At 40.9% G+C, this 27,564-nt stretch overlaps 1 protein-coding gene across 6 annotated transcripts in view; it reads right to left on the bottom strand.

The window, feature by feature from the left end:
- Nucleotides 1-491: 491 nt before the first annotated feature.
- Nucleotides 492-27,564, bottom strand: part of LOC116259093 (KIN17-like protein) — a 32,193-nt gene continuing 5,120 nt past the window's right edge. Inside the window, exons 4-8 of one of the 6 annotated variants that reach the window (XM_031636723.2) lie at nucleotides 27,028-27,098; nucleotides 14,076-14,143; nucleotides 5,685-5,773; nucleotides 2,771-2,900; nucleotides 492-2,125 (exon numbers count right to left, since the gene is read on the bottom strand). In XM_031636723.2, coding sequence (XP_031492583.1) covers nucleotides 914-2,083 — 1,170 coding nt within the window. In that variant the 5' untranslated portion in view covers nucleotides 2,084-2,125; nucleotides 2,771-2,900; nucleotides 5,685-5,773; nucleotides 14,076-14,143; nucleotides 27,028-27,098 and the 3' untranslated portion in view covers nucleotides 492-913. Of the gene's footprint in view, nucleotides 2,126-2,770; nucleotides 2,901-5,684; nucleotides 5,774-6,041; nucleotides 6,280-6,312; nucleotides 6,337-14,075; nucleotides 14,144-15,142; nucleotides 15,405-15,465; nucleotides 15,484-27,027; nucleotides 27,099-27,564 lie in introns of those variants that run through there. The other 5 variants (XM_050079372.1, XM_031636722.2, XM_031636727.2 and 2 more) reach the window with 5 other exon arrangements.

Here is a 27,564-nt window from a genome sequence, read left to right as displayed (position 1 = left end):
TGCAAAACATGGTTAACGCCAGTTTTCACTCAAACAAGACAAGTGAAAAATCTGGTATTTGGATATTGCAGGCTAGTGCTCCAACGTGTTTGATCTTCTCAGATTTCATATCCATGCATAGCACGTGGCACCAAGATTATAGGTGTAATTAATCACTGAATCACAGACCCCAGGGCGATATGAAATCCAAATGCCAATGTTCTGGATAGAAGAGAAAGTCAGATCCTAATTAAATCTGATAAATCTAGAAGATTTAAATGGCCACTGAGACATGGTTTACGGCATAAACGTCCACAGGTTTCCCGGTTGCTTACCTCCATACTAAACCCTAAAATTTGCTGACCAATAAAAAATCAAGGAAGGATGCCAAAAAACAGCCCCCAGTTACATGGGGCAGAGGGAACTTATATCCAAGCTTGCGGGTCTCTACCATGTAAGCGAGAAGTGTATAGCAATACATCACAGCTTTTGAACACATGTAAAAACGATCATCAGAGAGAAATTAGCTGACTTTCATTGACATATCCCTAATCAAAACCAGAAGCAGTCCCTGAACGGGCAATTGTATGGAATATATACAGCACAAATTTGCATGAACTGACAATTAGCTATCTATGCTAGTCATCACCATGGAATTACCATAATCATCATGATATACAGATTGGCGAGGTTACTGTAACCTCCAGTAGCTTGAAGCAGTCAAATTCAAAATAGAAATGTCCATGAAGGGCGAACTAGTGCAACAGTATACTCCACATATCAAAAAAGATGAAACAGAATAGGAAAAACCAACATTATGAAGGCAAAATATGGAAGCAGCCCAGCCTTCTCAGGTTAAAATTGAACATGATACATCCACCTGAGCACCCAATTTGTGCTCTTCAGGAATGAAATCACATACAATCTAAACATACTACTGCATAATTTTACAAATATCTTCATAATCAATTGCTTGTAGAATCCTTCCATCATAGATTCCCTTCTCTATTTGAACTTTGGCACAGTAGTTTGCAGTGTCAATTGCAAGCAATCTTGCATTTGATCCACGATATGCACCATTCACAGTTCGTACCAAACCACCAATTTGAGGAATCACAGTTTCCAGCTCCTGCTGGTCCACTCTTAGTAGGTGCCCATTGTCAATCATTTTGATCTCTCCAACATACTTATCTATCACCTTCTGTACAATCCCTTTTTGTTTGTAGTAACCCTTTTCTGCCAGTGCCTTACTCATGATCTTTACCACAATTCCTTCAGATAGCCAATAGTCTTTCCTATTGCTCCTCTCCTTCACGCTTTCCTGCTCTTTCATCAATTCATCCAGAGCAGAGATACCACCTGTTTTCACCTTTTTTGGTTGTTTGTCATCTTCTTGATCACCAAAAGCAGGGACTAATATGCTGCTTGATGGCTGTGAACTTTCAGCCTGCTCAGTAGCTCCTGACTTTGAAGAACCCAACGAAAATACAACCTTGCCCGCTTGCTCTAATTTCACGGGCTCAACAGGCAAAGAGTTGTCATCGGTTTTGGGCATCAACTGCTCTGCCCTTTCTATCTGTTTAGCTATGGCCTTCTCCTGTTTTTCTTCTTCAACAGCATCTGATTTCAACCTTTTGTTTTTCTGCTTCTCCTTGAAATATTCCTCTGATTCTCGATCTATATATGTCATAAACCAACCTTTAGGGGTCTCTTCCACTTTGCATTTCCCAGTACGCCCCAGGTACTTGACAAATTCAGTCAGGGTGGCCCATTGTGTGGAGTTCATGTGAATGTGATGCCGATCAGAAATGTATTCATTATAAACAACCGTGGCAGCCACCCGGCTGAAACGGTGACTCCGCTTCATATGTTCCATGAATGCCTGCTCGAACTCCTCAGAGTAACCACCAATAATCCGGTGAGGATTCTGCCCAAAGACCTGCATTTGGCGCTGGTGGCTCTCGCTCATACAGTGGCACTTGAACCCATTCTCATCCCGGCATTGCTTCTGGCACATTTGACAGTACCACCGAAGTTTCTGCAGTCCCTTTGCCTTAATTCTATTGGCAATCGCTTTAGGCGTGAGAAATTCATTCTTCCCCATTGCCAATAGCTGGTGTTAGGATGGCTTAAAGCGGAAAAATACCTATCACCCAAAAAGAACCAAGGATCAAATTCTGTTACAGAAGAACCACTGGGCCATCAGAACTTCCAACTAAGAAAGACATTATGGACCTACATACACACTCACATCCACAGGCTTGTACACAGAGAAATATGTATGTATTTACATGGATTCTTAAACCGTCTGTCAAGATTACAATTCTATCACTGACAAAGAAGGAAATTAAATCTTAAGAAGCAAGGAGCTTTGGTGAAAGTGATATTCTATGGCCACATATGCATGTTTAATTGGCAGCATGCGTGTGCGCTAAGCTGAAATATGTAAGTACAGCAATCAATGCTACACTCATAGCCATGAAAATAATAGATACATCAAATTGCTCCAAGCCATTTATACATATGATATTTTATTAGATTGAACCATAAAAAAAAAAACAAAAAACAAAACTGAAACCTAGAAAGGAAGAGCCAAGAGAACCAATAGAGAATCAGGGGGCTTACTAGCTGGACTGACTGGACCAGGTATCAATGTAAACATTCTAGAGCGACTGGAGGAACTGATGCAAATTGAATGAGAAACAGCTCAAAGCATGAAACCTTTTACCTTGTCTTTCAGTGAAGACAAAATCCAAATAAAGTGAGAGAAGGTAACGAGTGCAAGTTCTACCTGTCTAGCTCCTTTTCATCAAGCTGACCACTGTAAATTAATTTCTGCAGCCTTTCATCTATCAGATTCGCATGTTCTTTACCAATGTCCAAAGAGTAGCCAAGTACTGGGTGACCAAGCAAGTACGCAACTGAAAGAAAAAAGTAAGAATAGATTGAAAATGTGCATGTAAAAAGTAAAAGTATCTAGAAATCTGATCATCTGTATTAAACTTAGGTTTGCATCTTGAAGACAAAATTATGTATAACTTTAAGTCTTTAACAATTCACTGTACGAAACAGAACTGACTTGCGTACATTGGAAGAGCAGTAGAAGGCACTAAGGGAGGATTTTCTTTCTGTTATGCAGCAGCAAAAGCTTTAGATTTAATGTCTCTCTTCCTTTCTCCCTCTTAAGAGAGATTATTTTCTAATTAGGGTACTAAAAGACAAAAAAAGACCTTTTTACAACTGGATCTATATTGAAACATAACACCAGAAACATCAATATAACACATCTTAATAGCCTCCCTCAAGTTCTGCATATCTTTGGATCCTTCACCCATTATGCTCGGTCACCGAGTTTATGTATTTTGTTCCTTCCCTCAAGTTCCTATTTTCTGTTTATGTATTTTGTTCCCTTTTTCTGTATTTTGTATTCCTTTAGTTTTTTATCAACGATAGCCCTTGACTGTCCAAGCTAGCTGTTGACCAGCTCCAACGGCCAATTCTCTAGTCATAGGCTAGTACAATGGAAGACTTGGCCATCATCTATCATATAAATAACAGAATTTTCCACTTGTGTAAGCCATGGCTTTTTTCAGCCATCTCGCCTTCAATAATAGTGAATATTTCTGTGTTGTTCCATAGTGCACATTGACAGCGTTTGTTTGCAAATAGGTCCTTTTGAACTTGTCATATTAATTTTGAGCTTTGAAGCTTATTGGATTTAGTTTTTTTTCAAGGCAATGTAGTTCATTATTAGTTACCGAAGTATATAGTATCAGAGCCAAGTTCAATCCTGGGACCTGTCAGCTATAGGGCCATCATCCAGAAAGTTATGGCCCATAAATATTATCTCCAAGAAAAAATTAAAAATACCAAACAACGAGATAAAAGTGTTAGAAATTATTCGTGGAATTATCATGTGTTTAGAACTTCTTAACTTGAACCATAATGAGAGGAAATTTTCCTTATGAAATAAGAAGAGCTGAAGTTGAAGAAAAGGATTTTCAACTTTCTTACAAGGTATAAAATCTGACTTTAAACAAGGGACAATCCCCTGTCCCTTCCTTTTCTACCACTAATTCGTCAAATTCACTTCTAGCCACATAGCAAGTTTAAAAAAATGACCAATCGACTCTCTGATCAAGTACTTTAAGATCATCAAATCCACTTTCATTTTCCACAAAACTAATATTTCTTGAAACGATAATAGATCTATTAGTTTTGATAGCACTACACATATATTTTTTTTGAGTTTCGAACTGCGTCTCCTTTGTCATTTAGTAAATAGCATTTGTATCCCACAATTCTTAGTGATTTCAAAAGTTTTCAAGAGTGTTATATTTGATAATGATTCACATGGCACTCTATGGATGAGACATACTGAAGTGAGAGTATCTTCAGCCCAAATATCCTTAGGAACTCTTCTAGAGATAAGAAGAGTTTCTGGGTTATAATCATATGTTTATCTTTTCTTTCATATAGTCCATTTTGCTAGGTGTTTATGGATAAGACCTTTGGTGAATAATTCTATTAAATTCTAAGTTATTTTTGGAGTCATTTGATAGATATTCTTCTTCAAAATTTGTTCTTAACATCTTTGTGGAAATAGATTTGAGGAAACGAAAAAAAAGAAATTCATTACACCCAATATCTATTTAAACAAAGATTAATGAAAAATTATATGGAGGTCCTCCTTATTACAGCTTATTAAATAAAATAATAAAAATCCTTATTATACCCTTCAAATTTAAGGATATTTCTTTTACCAAGGGTCAAGTTCCAAGACAAGATGTTGATGTTGTCATCATAGTCTTCAGAATTTTGAATATCTTTGGCAAACCTAATGGGCTATAACACCATAGGGCCTTTATGTACTTCCCAGATAAGTATAGGAAAAGGAGGAGCATGCAGGGGGAGTTTATTTGTTTCTGAATCTGTCTTTCTTTGAGAGAATAGAAAAAGCTTCACATAACAAGAGCACAGTTCTCTTTAAGTATAGCCTAACAATGATGTTATTTCCATCTTATTATCAGATCTACCCTCCTGTGCTATTCCAAGATTCAGACTTATAGAAAAGCAAATTCTGACATTGCTTCTCTGTGATGCTGGTCCATCCACCTGTAGATTCCAGGAGACAAGTTGCCAGTTAGATAGGGAGGTTAGAGTCCTACTCATTGATGCCAAGCATACAAACTCCTTAGCACAGTAAAAAATCCAGTTCTTTTGCCTGTTTCTGGTGCTATGTGTCTATGTGGACCAACAATATCAGTATCTATGTGTATTGGCCCTGATACACATTGTGCCAGCTGCTCACCAAAGCATAACAGGGAAACACGGATCTTGCTATCATTCTTAATTTTCGATGTCATAATTTGTCTAAATTGTTTTTATTTACTTTTAATTATAAAAATAGAAAATAAGCAAATTCCCTATATATGACATGGCCTTACTGGTATTGTCTTTTAAAACAGTTCATCTCCAATACCTATATAGACAACATCAACACCATAGCATAATTTTTATGATTTACTAAGCAATTAGTCATTTTTTTTGCTATCATTTTGCCTCAACTTGCATGCTGGGAACTGGCAATAGGGAACCAAAAAAACTGTCATAACCATTTCCATGAAACCATTATGCATAAAAAAACTTACAATCACAAGATTTAAGAATTTAATTGAACAAGTACCAAATTAAGCAAGATTTACCTAAAAAATGAGCAGCTTCATGGCCAGTGACCCTCTCTTGGTAATCAGGGAAAATTGATGAAAATCCACTTATACCAGCTTGAAGAAGGCTATAAAAGAAACATGTTTGTATATTAGCAATTATGATAACTCTCTTCTTCAACTACAGTTTCACATTGTGAAACGATGATAATTTTTTAGCATTCTGTAAAGAAATAAATGCTGCTTTAGAACCAGCGATCACAGCCCCGGCAAAATCAGTTATTCAGATGAAAGGGCTGCCAATTTTGCTAAATCATTCTGTTTATGATATTTTAGAATTTTTATTTTCTTTGAGTCACATTTGAAGCATTTTTTTTCGCTCCAGCAGATGTACACCTTTAGGAAAATCAGGCATCAAAAACATTCATTCACGTATCAGATTTGTCGACGTCACCAGCTAGGGGCCAAACCATCCATAGGAAATGAATGTCTGGACTAGGCTGTGCACATTTTTCCTCTTATATTTCCTGGATGTTGGAGAATATTGCTTGATCTAACAATTGTCACAGACATCAAATATACTCAGAACATAGTAATAATATTGCAAAAAACCAAAAAATAGAAAGAAAACCCCGAGCCCTGAAAATATTTTTTATTGAGATAATACCATGATGGCTTTTCCTTTTAGAAAAACAAGTATGCGGTAACTCTCTCGCTTTCTTTTGTGACCCTTCATCTCCCAATCCATCAGATTTGTTGGGGGAAGACTGAAGAGAGAGAGAGAGAGTTAAAACTTGAATTCAAAAACAAGAACATAGGAATAAACTATTGATTCTAAGGTCAGAAGTAGAAGAACACAAAACAGAACGAAGAAAACTGTATAAAACGAAGGTAAACTGCTTCCAAGAAGCATTTCTTACAAAAGGACACAAGTAGGCTTTAAGTAACCAAAAGAATATAGCTGATGGAGGGTCCAACGGCTAGAAAACTAGCTACAAATTGCTGCACTTGTGCTGCACATGACGATAATAAAAAAAGAAAAAAAAATTACAAAAAGGAAAAAAAAATATTTACAAAAAAATCATATATAAATGACACGCACACACGCACACACACAGGCATATATATATCTTAACAGGAAGCTTCCATGCATACATATTTCTCTCTCACTTCCTCTCCCTCTTTCCCTCCACCTCTGAAATTTAAGAAACTAGTAGGAATGATTTCCAACACTTTTTATAACAAAATTAGAAACCCATAATTTGAAAAATCTTCTATTATTTTTTATATATTTTTTTAATCTCCTTTTTTTTGGAGAAAAACAAAATTTTAAAAAATTACTAAACTTTGCAGATAAAACTTAGAACACTATCCGTGACACTGGATGTAATAGCCCCATAGTACTTGGACAGTCTCAGCTAAATAACTACTGTTGGAATACTCTTCTTTAGCATGAATTGGATTTAAATTTTTTCAAGGTCACAAATTCGAATCATGTCTATGTACTCCAGCCAGCTATGCATGGAGTCCAAGTCTTCATTTGCCTGATTTTGCAAATCAAATTGAACAGCCTCTATGAAGCTGAATTCTGCAGTAGGTTGAAGCAGATAATTTATTCTTGCAAGAATAAGCATTTTTTTCTGACTGTGGCTATGATACATGACACCATGTCAAATATAATACTTCATGAATTGACTGGTTCAAGGTCGGGGTTTGGAACTTCTTACCCAGGAGAGATACTTCCCTGTTATGATCCATATAGGGATCTGTTGGGCATTAGAAGTTTAGTTCTGTTATGTTTAGTATTTGACGTTTCAGTTTGGATCTGATTTCAGTAAGAGTCCATCCAGTCCGGACCCGTGATTACTTGTACTTAAGTTGGGATTTGCCCTAATTAAGCATGCTTTTGGGATTGCCTTCTATCTCTAGTTTCTCTTCTCTTTTCTCGTTCCTCTCACACGCCCTTGTTAGCCGGCGGCTAACAAATGGTATCAGAGCCAGGTTTGAACGCGCTGCCGCCACCACCGGTGTCAGACGACCAAGACGCACCCGTTTTCAACAATGCCGCCTTGGCAGCGGTAGAAGCGCATCGCGCCTGGACGGAGGAAACGATCATCGAAGTGAACCGCAAGCTGCAGACCATGGAACGAGTGCAAGCCGAGGCTGAGGCCCGTCTCCACACCGCCATAGCAGCAGGGTTTTGTGATCTGCTCCAACAAGCCCCCACCATTGGCAGCGCTCTGCTCAGCGACCCACATACCAGCACATGCGGTCCTCACCAGCTCGCCGACACTCATGACGCCAGGCTCTCTCCACACGCCCAACATAGGTATGCCCGGGCAGGATCAACGTATGCCGCCGATCAGCACCGTACCCCTGTTTCAGCCAGCCATCGCGACCCTACCTCAGCCTCCGATCAGTGCAGGCGTCGCATTTGGTTCTTTCGGATCGACCGTGCCCGCTACCAACGTGCTGACCACCGTTATGTTCAACTCTGTTACCGACGACACTAACAATGGAGCACTTCCCGGCCGCAGCAACAGTCGAACAGACGCCCCTACGGGATTCTTTCCGACCTCATCTACTGGCTTTTATGGAGGCACTAAACCAGCGCACTTCAAGCACGCTAAGATCGACTTTCCCCGATTCAGCGGAGACGATTTACATAGCTCGATATTTAAAGTCGAGCAGTTCTTCGAGTGCCACGGAATCTTGGAGACGATGAAGGTGGCTCATGCTGCCATGAACTTCGAAGGGAAAGTCATTCGTTGGTACCGATAGCTGATTGATCAACACGAACGGCCAGACTGGAGGACCTTGATCTCAACCATGGCAGCGCGTTTCGGACCTTCAGCTTATGTGGATTACAACCAGAAACTCTCCAAAATATGTCAGACGGGGTCGATTGAAGACTACCAGGAGCGTTTCGAAGAACTTAGCAATATGGTTCGGGGATGGCCAATAGAAGCTCTGATCAGTACCTTTGTTGGGGGACTCAAAGAGGAGATCCGTATTGAGGTGCAAGGCATGCGACCCCTCAATTTGCACGACTGTTTTGCGATAGCCCGTATGGTGGAGGAGAAGCAGCAGCAATATCAGAGCCTCGAGCGAGGGGCAGCCGTGTTTCGTCCTCAAGGAGCAACTCCGATGAGTTCGGAAGCACCACCAGGTCGGGCGAACATAGGGAAACCAGCAAACCGCCCTATTATTCGCTGCCTTACTCTGGAACAGATACGCGAAAAGCGGCGTCAAAATATTTGGTTCGACTGTGATAAACCATGGATGCCGGGTCACGCCTGTCGACGATTTTACATGTACCTAGTGGAGGAAGAAGGGGATGACGGCTCCGTCTGAGACTATTGGAGAACGGGAACAAGAGGAAGGAGATATCGCTCAATCACCTGAAATATCCCTCCATGCCCTATCGGGTCACGAAGTACCACAGTTGATGCGTGTGGAGGGCCGGCTCAGAGGTTGAAAGGTCAGCGTATTAGTGGACACCGGATCCACGCATAACTTCATTTGTGAGAAATCCGCTAGAGCTTTGGGGTGTACAATCGACCATCAGCTCGTGTTTGATGTGGTGGTGGGAGATAAAAGTACCCTAAAATGTCAAGGACAGTGCACCGATGAGAAACTGGAGATACAGGGCCATGGGTTCTCGGTACAGTTGTATACATTGGCCATGGCTGGAGCGGACCTAGTCCTAGGCATCCATTGGTTGAAGGGGCTGGGCGAAGTGGTGTGGGACTTCGTTAACATGAAAATGCACTTTACCCAACCGGATGGGAAACGCCTAACCCTATCGGCTATGCCAAGACAACCAGTCCAAGAGACCGTCACATCCAAGATGTTACGTGGGGCAGCCGCTTCATACGTGCTACTCATGACCAGCACCATGGAGGAAGAGAGGCCAGGCCCGACCGCTACGGATGCGCGACTACCTGCCCTGCTGGAGGAGTTTTCAGATGTATTTGATGTCCCTCAGAGGTTACCTCCTCAGTGCACATATGACCACCACATAGAGCTTCAACCAGGGGCCGAAGCAGTGAAGAGGAGACCATACAGGTATAACCCGACCCAACGTGAAGCCCTAACTCGATTGGTGCAAGAAATGTTGACACAGGGAATCATCCAGCCTAGTCTAGGCCCTTTTGCGTCTCCCGCCCTTCTTGTTCGCAAAAAAGATGGCAACTGGCGGTTCTGTGTAGATTACCGTGCCTTGAATGCCATAACGGTAAAGGATCGTTATCCCATACCTATTGTGGAGGACCTTCTCGACGCGCTTAGGGGTGCAGCCCTGTTTTCGAAATTGGATCTTCGCACCGAGTATCATCAGATACGGGTCGCACCACAAGATGTCCCTAAAACAGCATTTTTAACCCCGGATGGACATTATGAGTTTCAGGTAATGCCTTTCAGTCTCACGAATGCTCCTGCGACGGTCCAGTCCCTCATGAACGACATCTTCCGACCGCACCTGCACAGGTTCGTACTGGTCTTCTTTGATGACATCCTTGTCTTTAGTGCAGATGCAGAGACACATTTAAATCATCTGCGGGTGGTGCTCTCTACCCTGCGACAACATTCCCTTCACGCCAAACTTTCTAAGTGCTCATTCGGGCTGAAAGAAGTCACCTACCTCGGCCATGTGATTGGCAGTGCGCAACTGAGCCGTTCCTCAATCGGTCAGAGAATTGCGTGGGTTCCTTGGACTGGTAGGGTACTACCGTAAGTTTGTGCGCAACTTTGGCAATATCACAGCTCCCTTGACACGCCTCACCAAAAGGGATCAGTTCCAATGGTCCGACCAAGCCGGGGAAGCATTTGCCAAACTCAAAGAGGCCATCACGTCAGCACCTGTCCTACGCATGCCCGACTTCACTAGGCAATTTGAAGTAGAGACAGATGCATCCGACTTAGGAGTGGGTGCATTTTTGAGTCAAGATCGACACCCAATAGCATTTTTCAGTCGCGCCATGGGACCCACGTTCAGCAGCAAATCCGCCTATGAGCGCGAGCTCATTGCTATGGTATTGGTGGTTCTTAGATGGCGGCATTACCCTTTGGGTAATAAATTTATGGTGCTCACGGACCATCACAGTCTACGTTACTATCTACAGCAGAAAACATTGGTGCCGGCAGTGCAGCGTTGGGTGATGAAGTTGTTCAACTTCGATTTTGAGATTCGCCATCGCAGCGGGAAAGAAAACCCGGCCGCAGACGGTCTCTCTCAACAAATGCAGGACGGGCACGGCCTCTGGACCCTATCAGTCATTCAGTGCAACATTTGGACAGACATCCAACATGCCCACCAATCAACAGCGTCAATGCAAAGAATTCGAACCGATCTGCTACATAATCCTATGAGACGGTATGGATATGAGTGGCGCCCCCCTTACCTCTACTTCCGTAGCCAGGTATTTATCCCAACCGAGACAGCTCTGCCAGGTATTTTAATTTTACATTATCATGACTCGAAGAGTGCAGGTCATGAAGGAGTAGAAGGGACTTATTGGCGTTTAAGGGCGGCGTTTTTCTGGCCGGGGATGAAGCGCGCCGTGCGGGACTATGTGCGACAATGTGATGTATGTCAACGCAATAAGTATTAGACCACACGACCCACTGGCTTCTTACAGCCACTTCCTATTCCTAAGCAAATTTGGGAACATATATCCATGGACTTCATCGATGGATTACCCCGCTCTAGAGGAAAGTCTGTTATTTTGGTGGTGGTAGGCAGGCTCTCCAAATATGCCCACTTCATAGAACTTGCACACCCTTTTTCAGCCAAAACAGTAACGCAAACCTTTCAGGAGCAAGTGGGGAAGCTTCACGGTATGCCACGCTCCATTGTAAGTGACCGTGACTCGGTTTTCCTTAGTGCTTTTGGCAGGAGTACTTCAAACTACAGGGGACGCCGCTTAAGTTGAGTACCACGTATCATCCACAAACGGATGGGCAGACAGAGGTAGTAAATCGCAGTTTTGAGACTTATTTGCGATGCTTTGTGGGGGAGCGTCCCAAAACCTGGGTCAACTATCTATCATGGGCGGAGTTCGCTTACAATACCAGTTGGCATACGTCCACGAACACCACCCCTTATGAGGCTGTCTATGGGCGCCCTCCTCCTACTATCTGCAGATATCAGTTGGGTTCGGCACGAGAGGAGTTTGTTGATACGCAGCTGCGGTGCCGCGATGTGATTCTTAAGGAGCTAAAGGATCATTTGGCCGCAGCACGGAATCACATGGTGATTCAATACAACCGTCGTCATCGGGTACTTCAGTTCCAAGAGGGGGATTGGGTTTTCCTAAGGCGACCACCTCAACGGCTAGTCAGAATGCGAGGGGCAGGACAAAGTAAGCTGTTGTCGAGGTATGTGGGTCCTTATAAAATTTTAAAGAGGATTGGTACTCTCGCCTACGAACTGCAGTTACCACCGGGCAGCACCATACACCCAGTCTTTCATGTTTCCAAACTAAAGGCATGCCTCAAGCCACCGACCGAAGGTGAAGTGGGACCTGCCCCGGTCCTAGCGATCCCCACGGGCATACAACCCTTACTTCACGTAGGAATACGACGACTCAAAGTGGACGGCAAGTGGTGCGCCCAGTGGCTGATTGAGTGGCTCACCGAGGAGGAGATGCCAGCTTCATGGGAGGACTCGGAGGACATACAACAGCGTTTTCCATTCTTTACACCTTGAGGACAAGGTGTTATTGAAGGGGGGAGTATTTTGTTATGATCCATATAGGGATCTGTTGGGCATTAGGAGTTTAGTTCTGTTATGTTTAGTATTTGAGGTTTCAGTTTGGATCTGATTTCAGTAAGAGTGGGTCCAATCCGGACCCGTGATTACTTGTACTTAAGTTGGGATGCCCTAATTAAGCATGCTTTTGGGATTGCCTTCTATCTCTTGTTTCTCTTCTCTTTTCTCGTTCCTCTCGCACGCCCTTGTTAGCCGGCGGCTAACATTCCCACTGCCGGAACAATCAATGAAATGCTACTAATCAAATAAGGCACAAAGAATCCCCAGTCCTATAAAAAAGTCAACAGTGACTTGTAAGACACCAAATTGATTTGATATAAAGAGAAAAATATCAAGTGAATACTGGAAGGTAAAGGTTCCCTGCTTTGAGCTAACCATTTACCTTCCTTTGTCATAAGTAGAAAACCTATGTAGAGCACCCTTAAGCACACTGATTTAGTAGAGGTCAGGACAACACCTCACTGAATGCATATACCACAAAACACAAAAGATACTTAACCATTTAAGCATTATTTAAATGAAGAAGATCATTAACTATAAATATGTTGCATAAAAGGGATAATTAACTATAACACATACAAGATACAACTGGGTGAATATGAATGAAGGAAACTCAGAATATGTGCTGAATGCTTTTTTATTATCTCTTAAGGTCATTCCATACATCACCTCAGTCTTCTTTAGTTGCCGGTCTCTACCCAGTTTGCATTGAGCCAGGGCTTTAAAAAAATATGATGGATAAGTAAGTTCATCCAAGTACATCTACAAATGTTTATTACCAGATGCGGTTACTCTCTTAACAAAAAACACACCTACACGAAAAGAATGTTCAATATGTATCTGCAAAAGTAGAACCTGCACAATATTAGGATTTTAGATATTAAGCAGGTTCTCCAAAACCTTCTGCTAGGTTTTAGATTTTCTCACATTTTCCTAACCTAAAAGCAGTTTTTGGCAGATACATGGGCCACACAAAATGTTTGAAAGCCACCGTGCCGTTTAGAAAATCCGATCATTCACTTTAATCACAGAACCAGCAAGTCCGTCTTCAAAATTTTCAAAAAAGTTTAATCCGAGAGAGCGAGAGAGAGAGAGAGATCTAAACACACAGATAGCTATGTCGGCTATGGCAGACGTAGGCCCCCAGCTTCGACAGAGTGAGAGATATAGAGAACAAGCGAGAGACAGAGGGGCGATCTCGTGCCCTAAATCGATTTTCTTTAGGCCACGTTTGATGGCCTGAATTTTTTTGAGGGGGATTCCACGATAAAAATGCAGAAAGGTAAATTTTCCTTTTTCTTGTTCCAGGCCATGTTTGATGGCCTGGAATTTTTTTTCAGGGTAAAAAAATTCATAGCTTGATAGACAGGAAAATTTTTCCATGGAAAAATTTTTTGACTGTTTATAGATTCAGAACAAAATTAATAAACCAGAGAAACAAATAGCAATAATTCAGCAGCACCTCTCGCTCTATAGAACATTTCATCAGTCGGAAATGATGAAAAATAACCATCATCAACAAAAATGACAATCGGCGGTAGAGAAAGGAAAAGTTCAACCACAACATGGGCTACACATAATTAGATGTGATAAACCATTCGAGGCTCATACACTAGAACGAGAGAACAATATAAATGATCAAAGGCCATCAGAATTACCAACGTCTTGTGGGACTTGATCTTTATCACATTTGCTGCACGTTTGTCAATGTCATAAATTCACCCGTCTGCATGATGCCAAGACATCAATTTTGAAGGCAAAATGCTAAGAAGAATGAGAAATATGTATTAAACTGCATCAATATCTATCAAAAAAGCCTACTAAATATATGTAAGTCCGTCAAGCATTTTCAAACTGTAGCTCTCAGACACCACACAACAGACAGGCTTTTCACTTTTGAATTAGAAAATGTAGAAGCAAAATGCTCCTTCAAAGTTTCAACTTACAAGAAAGTTACAAACTTACAAGAAAGTTAAGACTTCAAATGCAAGTACTAATCAATCTGATATTATCCTCATTGCACCTCTTTTAATTTCAATTCAAGATAATTTTTATCAGTCATACACCTCTGCAGCTGAATCTCTAGCTCCTGTATCCTAGACTCAGCATTGCTGAGAGCTTCTCGGCAAGCATCAGCCGTTTCTGCCTTGGCATTCAGCTCCTTCTCCTTCCAATCAATCTAGCTTCCTATTCTTGTTTCACGAAGTGCCCATAAACAATGAAATGAATGTAGTTCATTTTTTCTCTGCTTACGAAGTGCCCATAAACAATCAAATGAATGTAGTTCATTTTTTCTAGTTTTACAAAGTGCCCATGAACGTGATGCAGCAATAAAACAACTATAAATAAACCTCACCCTAAATCTAAATAAAGTCCAATAAACAAACAACAAGGCCCTAGAGCAAAACCATTTATAAGGTCTAATGTCACGACTCAAACACGTAACACAGAATTCAACTGATAAAGACAAGACCGAAGTAGATCATGTAAGATAAATTTTGAACAGGAAAAAATGGTTTCTAAGAAAAAGAGAATTGAAGAGCGGCGGACAGAAGTACAGATGGGGCGAGAGAGGGGAAGTGACGGGCACACAGTTCTCCTTCCAGGCGTCTCCTTCTGTTGTGTTCCTCTGGACACAATGAGGCGGTGGACACACAGAAGGAAAGGCAGAGGGAGAGAAACAAAGTAGAGATGGGGCGAGAGAGGGGAAGTGGAACGATCTTACCCGTGAAGAAATACGATCGCCCCGCCGGCTCGGTGATGAGAAGAGAATCGAAGGAGCTCGGTCGATCGGAGGAGGAAGAGGCGGTGGCGAGGGAGAAGAAGCTCGGTCAATTGGAGGATGAAGAGGCGGTGGTGAGGGAGAGAGGAGCGCGATGGAGGAAGGGGCAAAACACTCGATGAACAGTGTTTTTCGTGGCCATCAAACGTGGCCTTAAAAATAAAAATAAAATAAAAAAACTTAGAAAATGAACCAAAATATCATTGGTGCGGTTCACCCGCCTGGCATACAAAATAATTGGGTGTGGCTGACCGCACCCAACTCACTTTAGATGTTGAATCCAGGTTGCACTCGTACCCGCGCTTATGTCGCATCAATGCGGGTGCGGTCCAAAAAAGAGGCATCCTGATGACACAGGTCACTCTCATACAGGTCTGGTCGACGGAAGAGGGAAGACGGGAAGAGAGAGAAGTTGGAAAGACGGAAGGCCGAAGGCAAAGGGTGGTCTCAGGTATGGTCGTCTGGTCGTCGTGGTCGACAGAAAAAGGAAGACAGGAAGAGAGAAAGTAGATGGGAAGAAAGAGAGGCAGAGCCGCAGAAACCAATAAAAAAGACGGAAGAGCGAAGACCGAAGGCAAAGTGGAGACCTCGATAAATAATTTTTACCCTAAATTGGTGAACCGGTTTCGCGAACCGGTTTATCTAATTGATATATAATGAGTCCATGCGAGTTTAAATGAGTCGAGTGCTTGCACTCGTTTATTGTTTCTAGTTTAACTTGACTTTAATCAAGCTCGAGCCAAGCTTTTTCGAGTAAGTTCGAGTTGTGCCCGAGTTGACTTGACCCATTGTGTAGCCCTATGTGTATAGCTGATTCAGGCATCTAAAAATCTAATCAAGTTTACTCATGTAAAAGAAATGGATGGTTGAGAAAAAAAAAAGTAAATTAATATTATATCAAGAGCTTTAGATCAATAATCCTAATTATTGAATGTATGATTAGCTCTCTAAAGTTACCTAGCTATTTCGTTTATTCGTGGATAGTTAAAAGATAAATAAAATAAAAAATATAAATTAATAATGACTCACAAAATATTTTATCGTTCTTTTGTTAACCGTTCTGTTAACCGTTCGTTGTATTAAATCAGACAGTACTTTTAATTGACAACAATTTTTATTATTTATATTTATATATATATATATAATTTAAAATCGACAAAAATAAGTGAATGAGTTTTTTTTAATTTTATGATGTTAAAAACCATTATAAAATGGTGCATTCCACAATTAAAAATTGTGGCTCCTAACATCTCTTACAGAATGCACCAGTCTTTAGCGTCACAAAATATATAAGAAAAACCATCCTTCAAATGCGTTGGTCGGCTGATTATATATATATATATATATATATATATATATATATATATATATATATATATCTTTTCCCATAACTCCTACAGCTTCCCCCAAGTCAGTCAAGAAGCTGAATACTCCCCAAAAGTGATTGAGACAACACAAACGCCGAAGGACCCTTTGGGGTTCTGCAGTTATCAGGTTAGAAGTACCTTTCACCACGGGATCAACAATATTTACTGGAAGCTATAGAAGTACAAGGAGCTTCTTTTTCCTTGCTTTTCTGACTCTTTCCTCCAGTCTCCTTTTCCTTTTGAGACCACACTCTACACTCTTAAGATCCCATGACTCTCTGAGTTCCTTCCCCAAGGCCTCATGTCTATCAACCGGTTGTTGCGTCTCCTTCTAATCCTTTCTTCTATTTGCCTGAGCTTCTCTCTTCATAACTTTAACCACGCTCCATTCGTCATTCTTTCCATCATTGCCACGACCACTAGAACTTGTTTCATACTTGCACATATCTTAGTAGTGGGTCAATCTTGAACACAGTAAAAGTGATTGATGTTTTTACATAGGTTGATGAGATGGGAAATATGGCATTCACAAAAAACAATTGTACATGCTTCTCCAAAAAAATGTGTTTAATAGCATATATGAAAAAGATAAGCAAATAATGGTGAATTACTTCAAATGAAAGAGATATGAGAACCTAGAATTTTATTTTAAAATTCCAATTGATGAGGTGGGACAAATAGGAAACTTGTTTTTGGGCAGATACAATAGCTCGTGTAGATTATTATGTTTTTGGAGATGTGGCGTTGTTTGATACGACATGTAAAAAAACAAGTATCATATGTCATTTGCTCTTTTTACATGTGCAAATCATTATGAGAAAACCATTATATTTATTGTGCATAATTGGTGGATGAAAAGAAAGAGACTTTTAGAGTGGCACTTTGAAAAATGGCTGCATTGCATGGGCGATAAACCTCTAATGTCATTCTTGACTTATTAAAATCTTGCGAAGAAGGCAGCAAGAAAAGAATTTTTCCCAAATATAGTACATAATGTTGTAATTGACACATACATACAAAAGTGCCAACTTATATTTGCTTTTATAGACTCAATCAACAATTTAAAAAGTTACCGATGATCAGGATACATCCCCAACAACAAAAGCTCGAGCTCGACTCGTTAAAGCTTGGCTCATGAACGAGCATGAACTAGCTCAAACTGTGTCATTTGCTTAATGAGTCGAGCTAGATTTCATGAGTCGACTCGTTCAAATAATCGAGTTGATTTTGAACTCAACATATAATTGTCGAATCGAGCTCGAGCCCTAACCAAGTCGAGCTCGAGGTCAACACGTAACAATGAATATCAATTTCATTCAAACGAGTTTGTGGAGCCTTAATCGAGTCGAGCTTGAACGATGAATATCAATTCTATTCAAACGAGTTTGTCGAGCCTTAATCGAGTCAAGCTCGAGCTCAACATGTAACTGTTGAGTCGAGCTCGAGCTGCTTTCATTGAGCTATTCACGAGCTCGAGGTTCATTAGTCAAGCCGAGCTCGAGCTGGCTAAACTCGGGCTCGACTCTGCTCGTGTTCACCCCTACTACTAACTGGCCACATTTGAGTTCAAGCACCTTATAGGTAGATGAGCTCGCCATTGCACCTATAAGATACATTATTCATTTGGATACAATGATCATTAAGTAGGCAAGGAATGCCAAAAAATAAAAATAAACATGAAAAGCAAAATACTGTTACACATCTGATCAGATAATGATTGAAGATTTTACTAAGGGCATCTAGTTAAAGTTTTTTTATAGTCAGCTGAACATGGATTTACATGTTTTTATAATTCCTCGCAATGTAATAGACATCACTAGAAAAGGCATCAGAGAATTTTCTTTGTCTAAGGCCCACACCTAGGTCCGTTCTGATTCAATTTGGCTCGTGGATCCCGACTGGGTTCTGTGAGGCCCACACCTGCCTCAGCCTACCTAAACCGGCCAGACTGAGCACAGAGTTAACCTAGGACTGAACTCATTTGCTTTTAGGTCCTCACGGGCTGAACCCATGTGAGCCTCGAGCTAACCTAGCCCTGACCTAGTTTGAACATGCTAGACCTAATTAGTTTAGCTCAGTCAGTCCCAGTTTTGAACCAGACTCTACCTGGTCTAGGCCTTAACACAGCCCTGCGTTCCTTAATCTTTAATTAAAGAATAACCCTAATAGGTTACAACAGATTTGTACATAAAAAGATAAAAAAACAGACCCGATCCCCATACGCTAACAGCTCCCCTCAAGTTGTGCATGAGATTTGATCATGCACAACTTGTTCTTCAAATCCCAAAAATGTTGCCCTGTGAGACCTTTGGTAAAAAGATCAGCTATCTGTTCATTGGTAGATATATAAGTAGGCAAGATCTCGGCTTCTTCAACCTTCTGTCGAATGAAATGTTGATCAATCTCTATATGTTTGGTGCGATTATGCAAAATGGGATTGAAAGCAATTTTTATCGCACTTTGATTGTCACATAGTAATGATGACCGAACAATAGGAAGATTGAGCTCCCCAAGTAAATGACGTAACCATGACGCTTGAGCCATCCCTGCAGCCATTGCTCTATATTCTGCCTCAGTGCTAGATCGTGCAACAGCACGCTGCTTCTTACTGCTCCAACAAATGAGGTTAGAATCAAGAAAGAGACAGAAACCTGAAACTGATCGTCGGTCATCGGGATCGCCTGCCCAGTCGGCATCAGTATATGTATATATGCTATGTCCAAGAAAAACATTGGAACATTTGGTGTAGACTAGTCCATCTCTTTGAGATACCGTAGGATCCGCTTAGCAGCATCCATATGTCCTTCAGTGGGTGCATGCATGAACTGAGAAATCTGATTTACAGCATATACTATGTCTGGGCGAGTAAAGGTAAGGTATTGTAACATACCAACAATGCTGCGATAGAATGTGGGATTGGAATATGTAGCAGTTCCATCAGATGCAGTCAATTTAGTATTCAGAACACTGGGGGTAGTGATGGGTTTGCAATTAGTGTCATACCTGCCCTATCCAAAACATCAAGGGTATACTTGTGCTGTGTAAGAGTCATATCATTTGTCCTGTCAAGTTCAACACCCAAAAAATATCGTAATTCTCCCAGATCCTTCATCTTGAACTCTTGCTTCAACATACCTTCAACATACCTTTAACATAAGATATATGTGAAGAAGAATTCTCAGTTATAACAATATAATCAACATAGATAAGTAACCAGGTGGTAGCTTCTCCAGTGCGATACATAGATAAGTAACCAGGTGGTAGCTTCTCCAGTGCGATAGATAAACAAAGAGTGATCGAGAGAGCTTCGGAGAAAACCAATTTGTTGTATGTGATGAGAAAAACGATCAAACCATGACCTAGAAGCTTGCTTCAACCCATATAGAGACTTGTGTAATTTGCAAACCCATTTTTGAGAATCATGAGTAGTGTAGCCGGGAGGTTGCTCCATGTATACCTCTTCCTTAAGAATTCCATGAAGAAATGCATTTTTGACATCTAACTGATAGAGAGGCCATCCATACGAGACTGCAAGAGAAATAATGACACGGATTGTTCCCATCTTGATGACTGGACTGAATGTTTCATCATAATCTTCCCCATATTGATGAGTGAAACCGCGCGCCACAAGTCGTGCTTTATACCGATCAATGCTACCATCTGGTTTATATTTCAGTTTATAAACCCATTTGGATCCCACAACATTCTTATCAGTTGGACGAGGGACAATCTGCCAAGTCTGACATTCATGCAAGGCTGCCATTTCCTCATTAATAGCTTCAACCCAACATTTTTCTTATTGTGATAAGATGTTGGTTCCACCTTTTTGCTGACTTCTGTCATAAACAGCTGAAAATCCAAAGAAAAACTGTTATAGCTCACCCATCTATCAATAGGATGTCGCACGCGTTGTGATTGGCGTGGAACTGCAGTATCCTACTGATCGCCTAGAATACACCAGGCCTGAGAACCGATTATGCATAGGTGGCTCACTGGGCTGAGAAGATGAAGGCATGCTGTCCAAGGAAGTAGTGCTGCTCAAGGAACTACTTAGGGCTCATTAACAACTTGCTCATTTTGCTCAGTCAACATTTTGCTGCCCCTTGTCTTAAGATTTCAGCATGAAGCCAGGTATCATAAACTTCATTTTTGTCCTTGAGTGTCACAGAAGTAGCCTTGGGATCCTGTAACCTGTTCTCATCAAATACAACATGCCGTGAAATATGTACACGCCCAGTTTTAGAATTGTAACACCTATAACCCTTGTAATTTTCTGCATACCCTATAAATCTACATAAAACAGCATGATCTTGAAATTTGTTTCGCAAGGAAACATCAACATGCACATAGCACACACATCCAAAAACACGCAACTCCTCATAACGTGGCTGCTCTTGGTGTAAAAGAAAAAATAGTGATTTTCCATCAAGCAAAGCCAATGGCAATCGATTTATAACATGTACAGCCGTATGGAAAGCCTCGGTCCACAATGTCATAGGTAAGTCTGTTTCATGCATCATGCTAAGTGCACTTTCAACAATATGCCTATGTTTCCTTTCAGCAATTCCGTTTTGCTGAGGTGTATGCGGACATGAAATTTGTCTAGTGTATGTGAGAATGGGCATGTTTCTGGTGCATGGACTGACAAGCCTCTATATACGTAAGAGAAGAATGAGCAAATATCAAATCAATATTCAAGTTTTGAGGTAAAATTTTCAACATGTACTTGTTAAATGGTGATGTTCTGAGGAACATCTGCAAGGATCCAGCTGATGATACCTAACATACCCATTCGGCCATTCCAAATTTGATCCCTCTGCATTGGAGAGGTGACTGCCCATGTAAACTCGAGGCCGTTCCAGAGCAGGAAACATTGCTACACTGGGCACCATAGCATCTGTTCCTGCTGCTAATGCAAGATTAAGCAGATATTTGAGTTCCCATTTTATCTGTCAGTGACCATGTTCTTCTAATTTCAAAGACCGTGTCATTCTAGAAATATTTACCTATCAAAATGTTCCAATATTGCTTTACCAGAGCAGCATCTGAACTTACACAGCTGAAGTGATAGGTTTTGTTTACCTCTCCCTTCTAAGAAGAAGTACAATTAATGGCATCCTCTAGCTATTACTGATAGACTGGTTTTTTCTACCAACTTGTTGTGGATGCTCACCGTCTTGGCCCCTCCAGCACATACTTTTGGCCACTGAATATATGGGGCATGTTGTTATCAATGGGATTGGCGCAATGGCTTGAGGTGGGGTTAGTAGATGACTAGTTTTCATTTTGAATGTCAAGGGGCATCAACTTTCTACGCCTCCCCCCTTTAAAAAAAGAGATCACTAATGCACCTGGCCAGTCTGTTGTGCCTTCAGTTGCTGCAGTAATGTTCTTTCCTAAGTGCATTCAGTTAGCTGCAAAGTAACTCAATGAATAGAAGAGAAGAGATTACAAAGGACAATTATGTATAGTAAAAAATTAGCCAAGTAAGCCTAAATTCAATATAACAATTTTGCTCTTGACGCACCCATCAATTTAACTTCCCCTAACTGCATCCTGATGGGCCAGTCAGACATGTCTATGGAAACCAATAACCTCATTTCCACTGGAAACAGAATAGTAGTTCTTGAAGACAATTTGTAGGAAATAAATATCTTAAAAACCAGTAAAAAACATGGAAAAATCAATAAGCTATACTAACATGCAAGATGACTATTATGCTTGCAACGAAGATGAACATGCAAGACTCAAAGTACACAAGGCAGAAAGGCAGAAATAACATGAAAAACAAATGTATAGAAACTAACCTTCTATAAAATTTGAAACCAAACTGATCAAAAGAACTAAACTAAAAACCAAACTATCATAACCAGCGGCACCTTAAGAACATAAAAATATACAGAAGTTTAGTGAACAAGTGATGAAAATATAATTATGATGCAGGGAATCTTAACTATCAAACACAAAAAAATGAGAAAACAAATCAGGAATTAACTAACTTGGTTCCTGCCTTTTAAAAAAACTAATCAAGAAGCACTTTTCCTTTCTTGCTTTCTTTTGTCATTAATTTTCTTTTCCTTTTTCTTGCTTTTTTTTTCTTGGCTTCTTTGTCATTTCGATTTTTTTTTTTAGGTTGACCTTCAGCTTTGAAATTTTTGTGGTGAGTTCAAGGAGATTGATTTCTTGTGATGTTTAGTTTGTTCCTTTGAGGGTCAAGGAGGAAGTTTCAAGCCCTTGCTATCAGTCAATTGAAGGAGAAGACTGGAATGATTCTTCGTGTGAGCTATGAAGATGGTTTCAGTGATGTCGAGAAGCTCAAGGATTAGGAAATGTTATTCGCCTTTGCGCCTTTGCAATCAAACATATGCAAGAATCAAACATGAAAGTGCGCAGAGGTGGAAGCCCGAGTGTTCTTTGAAACCTTGGCAAGTAGCAAAATGAGTGATGAGAGATGGGCTCAGGACGAGTGTAGTTGTTCCTCTGGGTTAGTAATCGAGAGTATGCATAAAGGTGGTTTATGTGTATTCCACGAAAAAGCTGTAAATATAGGGCTTTGTGATGGAAGGGTTCATAACAAGATGAATTCCTTAGACTTCTCCTATTGTAACGGTTCCTTGAGAAAAATGGAAAAAAGGTTAATTCCAACTCCGCTACCCACCTCCTTTCTGCAGGTCAGGGCTGTAAATCAGAGACGAAGAATGAGTATCTAAGTAGAGAAAGGCGTTTTGTCTCGGCCATGGCCTACGGATTGAACGACAGAAAGGGAGAGGGAGTGGAGAAAGAAGGTTTTCCCAATGGCGTATGGTCAATTTGCTGCTGAGGAGACTAATATTCCCTTCACTGGACTGTTAAAGAAACAAAAATAATATTGCATCAATAATGTCCAATTCAACGCAACAGGGGTCAAAACAACATATAGAGAACCAAAGAAAACTCAGTCTCGTAGCACATGAATCAACCAACCAGAAGACCAACAAGAATTACCAATGTATTGAATTAATGAAGTACCAAAAATGATGGGAAAACCATAGACCAGCTTAAGGTTTAAAATGGACATCAACCACAGCACAGTCCTGTTTACTCTATAACAAAAAAATTAATTCTGAGGTAGTGTTTGGATAAGGAAGCAAAATTGGGTTTAGTTGAAAACAGGTCTTACATCCACTGCCATTTTTTTTTTCTCCTGAAAGAAGAGAACCAAAAAAAAGAAACTGGTGGTCATTTCCCACCTATAGCTGGAAAATGGCTCAGCTATGGTCCCCCACTTCCACGATCTCAACAGCAATTTTCAGGTTGGTGGCAGGCTGTACAGAATACTTAAAAAAGAAAAAGAAGACTACCTTGGTGTGGTGCCTATAGTTCCAATAAATTCTCTTACTAGCAAAATGTAGCTAGCAACTACAACATACAAATATAAGACTACCTCAGTACATCGGGACCACGAACTCTAGGTGATGCCAGTGAGATTTTCCACCATGAATTTTTTTCTGGACTAGCACTCTATCCGTTTTCCATATCCATCATCAGTAACCAGAAGAGGAAAGGAAAGATTTGTGCCAACAAGAGAAGAAGCAGAATAGGAAAATCCCTTCACTTGCTCAATCATATCTCCAGGTTCTTTCAACTCTCCAAATCTCAATATTATTCCATCAAGAGGACTAACCTATTACCCAAGAACAATAAAGTGATAAACAGTAACTGAGCACTTAGTACACACCCCAAAAAAAACAAACATAAAAGAAATATTACAGGAGACAAGATAGAAGGGCAGGTTACTAGTTACCAGACAATTTGGATCTAGGCCGTGAGCCTACTTTAAGGGAGTGTATGAAAAACTCTTGTAATGAACTATAAATATCAAATAGTGGTGCCTGAGATCTTCGTTCCCTCGCGGCCCTGCATCTTGCTTTGAGTCGCCAGCCTCGTCTCCTCCTTGATCGCCTGACTATTCATGCCATTCCCCCCCACGGCGGTTTCCATGGCTGCTTTGCACTCCTGGCCTCCAGCAAAGCGACTTAATAACTCCACATAAACATAAGAAGAATTATGTGTGCCTTGCCGTTTGACTATTGGCTATTGGCGATAGGGCAATGGTGCCTTTCCTGTTTGACTATTGGTGATAGGGCAATGGTGCCTTTCCTGGGTGATCAAACGAATGTGCCCCCATGGCCTAAATGGTGCTTCCCAATTCCAACTATTTCTTTTTCCAACTTGAATGGGCATGAAGTATGAAAGAACATCCAAGATTTCATAAAATCTGGCCTGTTCCTTTTTCATCAGCGTTGACGATTTTATGGCCATTTTCTTGTAGGTTCTCTTCACTTCCTGCAATCTCTGGAAATTATCGAGTTGATGACAAACCTTAACCGTCTCTTCGTCTTGAGAGCCGGACACTACCTTTGCTATTTGTTCTCCATCCTTGTATGACAACTCTAGAATGCTCTCAGTTCTGATCACCTTACCATCTAAGTTGTTAAGCAATTGTTCCAGCAGGTCTTTGAAAGCCTTTTGCTGATTCTCAGGACTGCCGTCCTCGATCCTCGTCCTCATCAGCAAACAATGACAATGTGAAGAGGTGGTTTGGTTTGGTGAGGAAGACGACCGGCTCTGATACACCATTGTAAGCCACCGCCTGCTAACATCCACCTGCTACAAGAAAACACTTACCCACACACATTGCCCTAACCCTGTTAGAGCAACCCTCACCAGAGGAAAATCCCTAGTTCATCAAAAACCCTAATGACCCCCACAATTCCCTTATTTATAGTGATCTTCTTGGATCAGTCTAGTAGACCCGATTCCTGATCCGAACCCTAGCCTCTAACAATCTCTAACATGGTTCTTGAAATCGAGAGGCTCATCAACTCGAACTAAGATGTCTCCCCAACTTGGTTCTTGAAATCGAGTTGCTCCCCGACCCGGTTCTTGAAGCCGATAACTCGGAGAAGAACCCAGATGCCTCCCCAACCCGGTTCTATGAAACGACTCCCACAACTAAACTCTATGCCGAGAGGTAAAATTTTGGGAGGTCGGATGAATTCATACCTGGGTTATGTGGAGGATTGGAGGTGAGAGGAGTACCCTGTCACGACATACCAGTCAACCTGCAGACTGCTGCTAGACATCTGCAAATATATTTTTTTTTATCCACGCCTACCAATTTCTGCACAATTTTTTTCAGTTGCATCATCTGCACATCAATCTCTACCAGTTTCAACGTGTCCTCCAAGGTGAGTTTCGTCATGTCCTCCAAGCTGTACGAGTGCCTACCATTGTTAGCACTGGTTCACTTAAAACCAAAAACCCTCCCAACTAGGCCAGGAAAAGAGTAACTGAGAGGGAAGCCTCTTTAGGTTTTTGTGCAACCCTAAATTCTTCAAGGGTATCTATGGAGCGTGAAGACTTATGGGGTCGACAACATCTCCACGGCGGCTGCCTTCCAATGCATCACACCTCCTTCACTGCATGAATCTTTCATCCAACTGCAGGGGTTCAAAATACTCCCTAAGAGGCCTAACATGGTCTTCTTCGCCTCTCACATGATCAAGGGGCTAGTCAATGGCTTGGTTCTACAATGTTTTTGTCATTCAGGCTCTAATTAGGGTAAAAAATGGTAAAACAGTTCATGAAGCATCTCATAAAACTCAGACTTCTCTAGAGAGTGTTCACATCTCATAAAACTTGCCAACAAAAGGGACCAAGTGTGAGAATTTTACCATACCCACTTGTTAGGCCTCTCATTATCAAATCCTTGTGCCTTCCATCATTTCTCAAACCCTTGTGCCTCCTGAGCTTGTCCTTCATAATGGCACCAGTGCATCGTATGCAAGAATGTACCGTGATCAAACAAAACGAACACACACATCCTTCGGTGCATGAAAATTTCATCCAACTAAACTTCAATTTTATCCTAGGATTTCTTCAAGCACAAAATACTCCTTACGAGGTCTAACATGGGCTTCATCACCTTTTACATGCTCAAGGGGCTGAAAAGACGGCTTCTCGAGCTTCTTATTTCAGAGGTCTCCACCCCTCGCATGCACTTCAAGAAGAACCTATGCACCCACAATGTTACCTACCCTAAAGCTCATTCCTAGACCAACACATGATTTATACAAACCAAGAGAGAGAGTTGAACTAGACAAAATAAGCTTTAGAAAGCTGAAATTACGGAAAAATCAGGTAAATATCAAAAATTCCAACTCCACGCACCCAGTAGCAGAAAACAGAGTTTAATAAATAAATATTAACATAATGAAGCACTATTCCAAACATAAAGCTCATAAGGCTAACCAAAACCTTGCTAAGATAAAAATGTGAAGAAAAAAGATCCCATAAACAACAGATTTCTTGCTGGGTTGGGAAAATATAACATGACACTACGGTTTCCCTACATCCTAAACCATGGATGTGTATCGTACGAGAGAACCAGAGAGAGAGAGAGAGAGAGAGAGACACCACCTTGAACCACCTTCAACTCTTAATGTACTCCACCATCAGTAGTTCCAGTTCCTACCTCCAGAAACCTAAAACTAATGAAAATAGATATGCGTTATTAAACAAAACAGCATGCCTTCAACTCGCAGACCCCTTAGATGCGATGATACTGTCAATGTATAATATGTAATTCAAAGACTATATCATAATGCGACACAACCAACATACCCATGACCTTGATCAGATTTCATTTATCAAAAGAATCGAGTAAATACATTGAAAAATGAAAACCAAACAACTGAGTCAACAAAGCTCCTAAACAAACCCATTTCACAATGAAAGTGAAAAACAAACATGACAAGCATTATGCTGGAAAACCACTAAAGCAGACAGTAAAAGAAAAAAATTGAACTACCATAAAATCAAACCAACAATGTGTCAACTCAACAAAACTAAAATGCTCTATCTACACCAGAATGTGATCCTCCTGAAAACAAATCAACCCAATGACCTTGACCTATGGTGGACATGTACAATGTCTAACTAAAGCATCTATTCGAC

This window comes from Nymphaea colorata, chromosome 8 (genome assembly GCF_008831285.2).
Source record: "Nymphaea colorata isolate Beijing-Zhang1983 chromosome 8, ASM883128v2, whole genome shotgun sequence".
Classification (NCBI taxonomy): Eukaryota; Viridiplantae; Streptophyta; class Magnoliopsida; order Nymphaeales; family Nymphaeaceae; genus Nymphaea; species Nymphaea colorata.
This window is presented reverse-complemented; position numbering and strand designations above follow the sequence as displayed.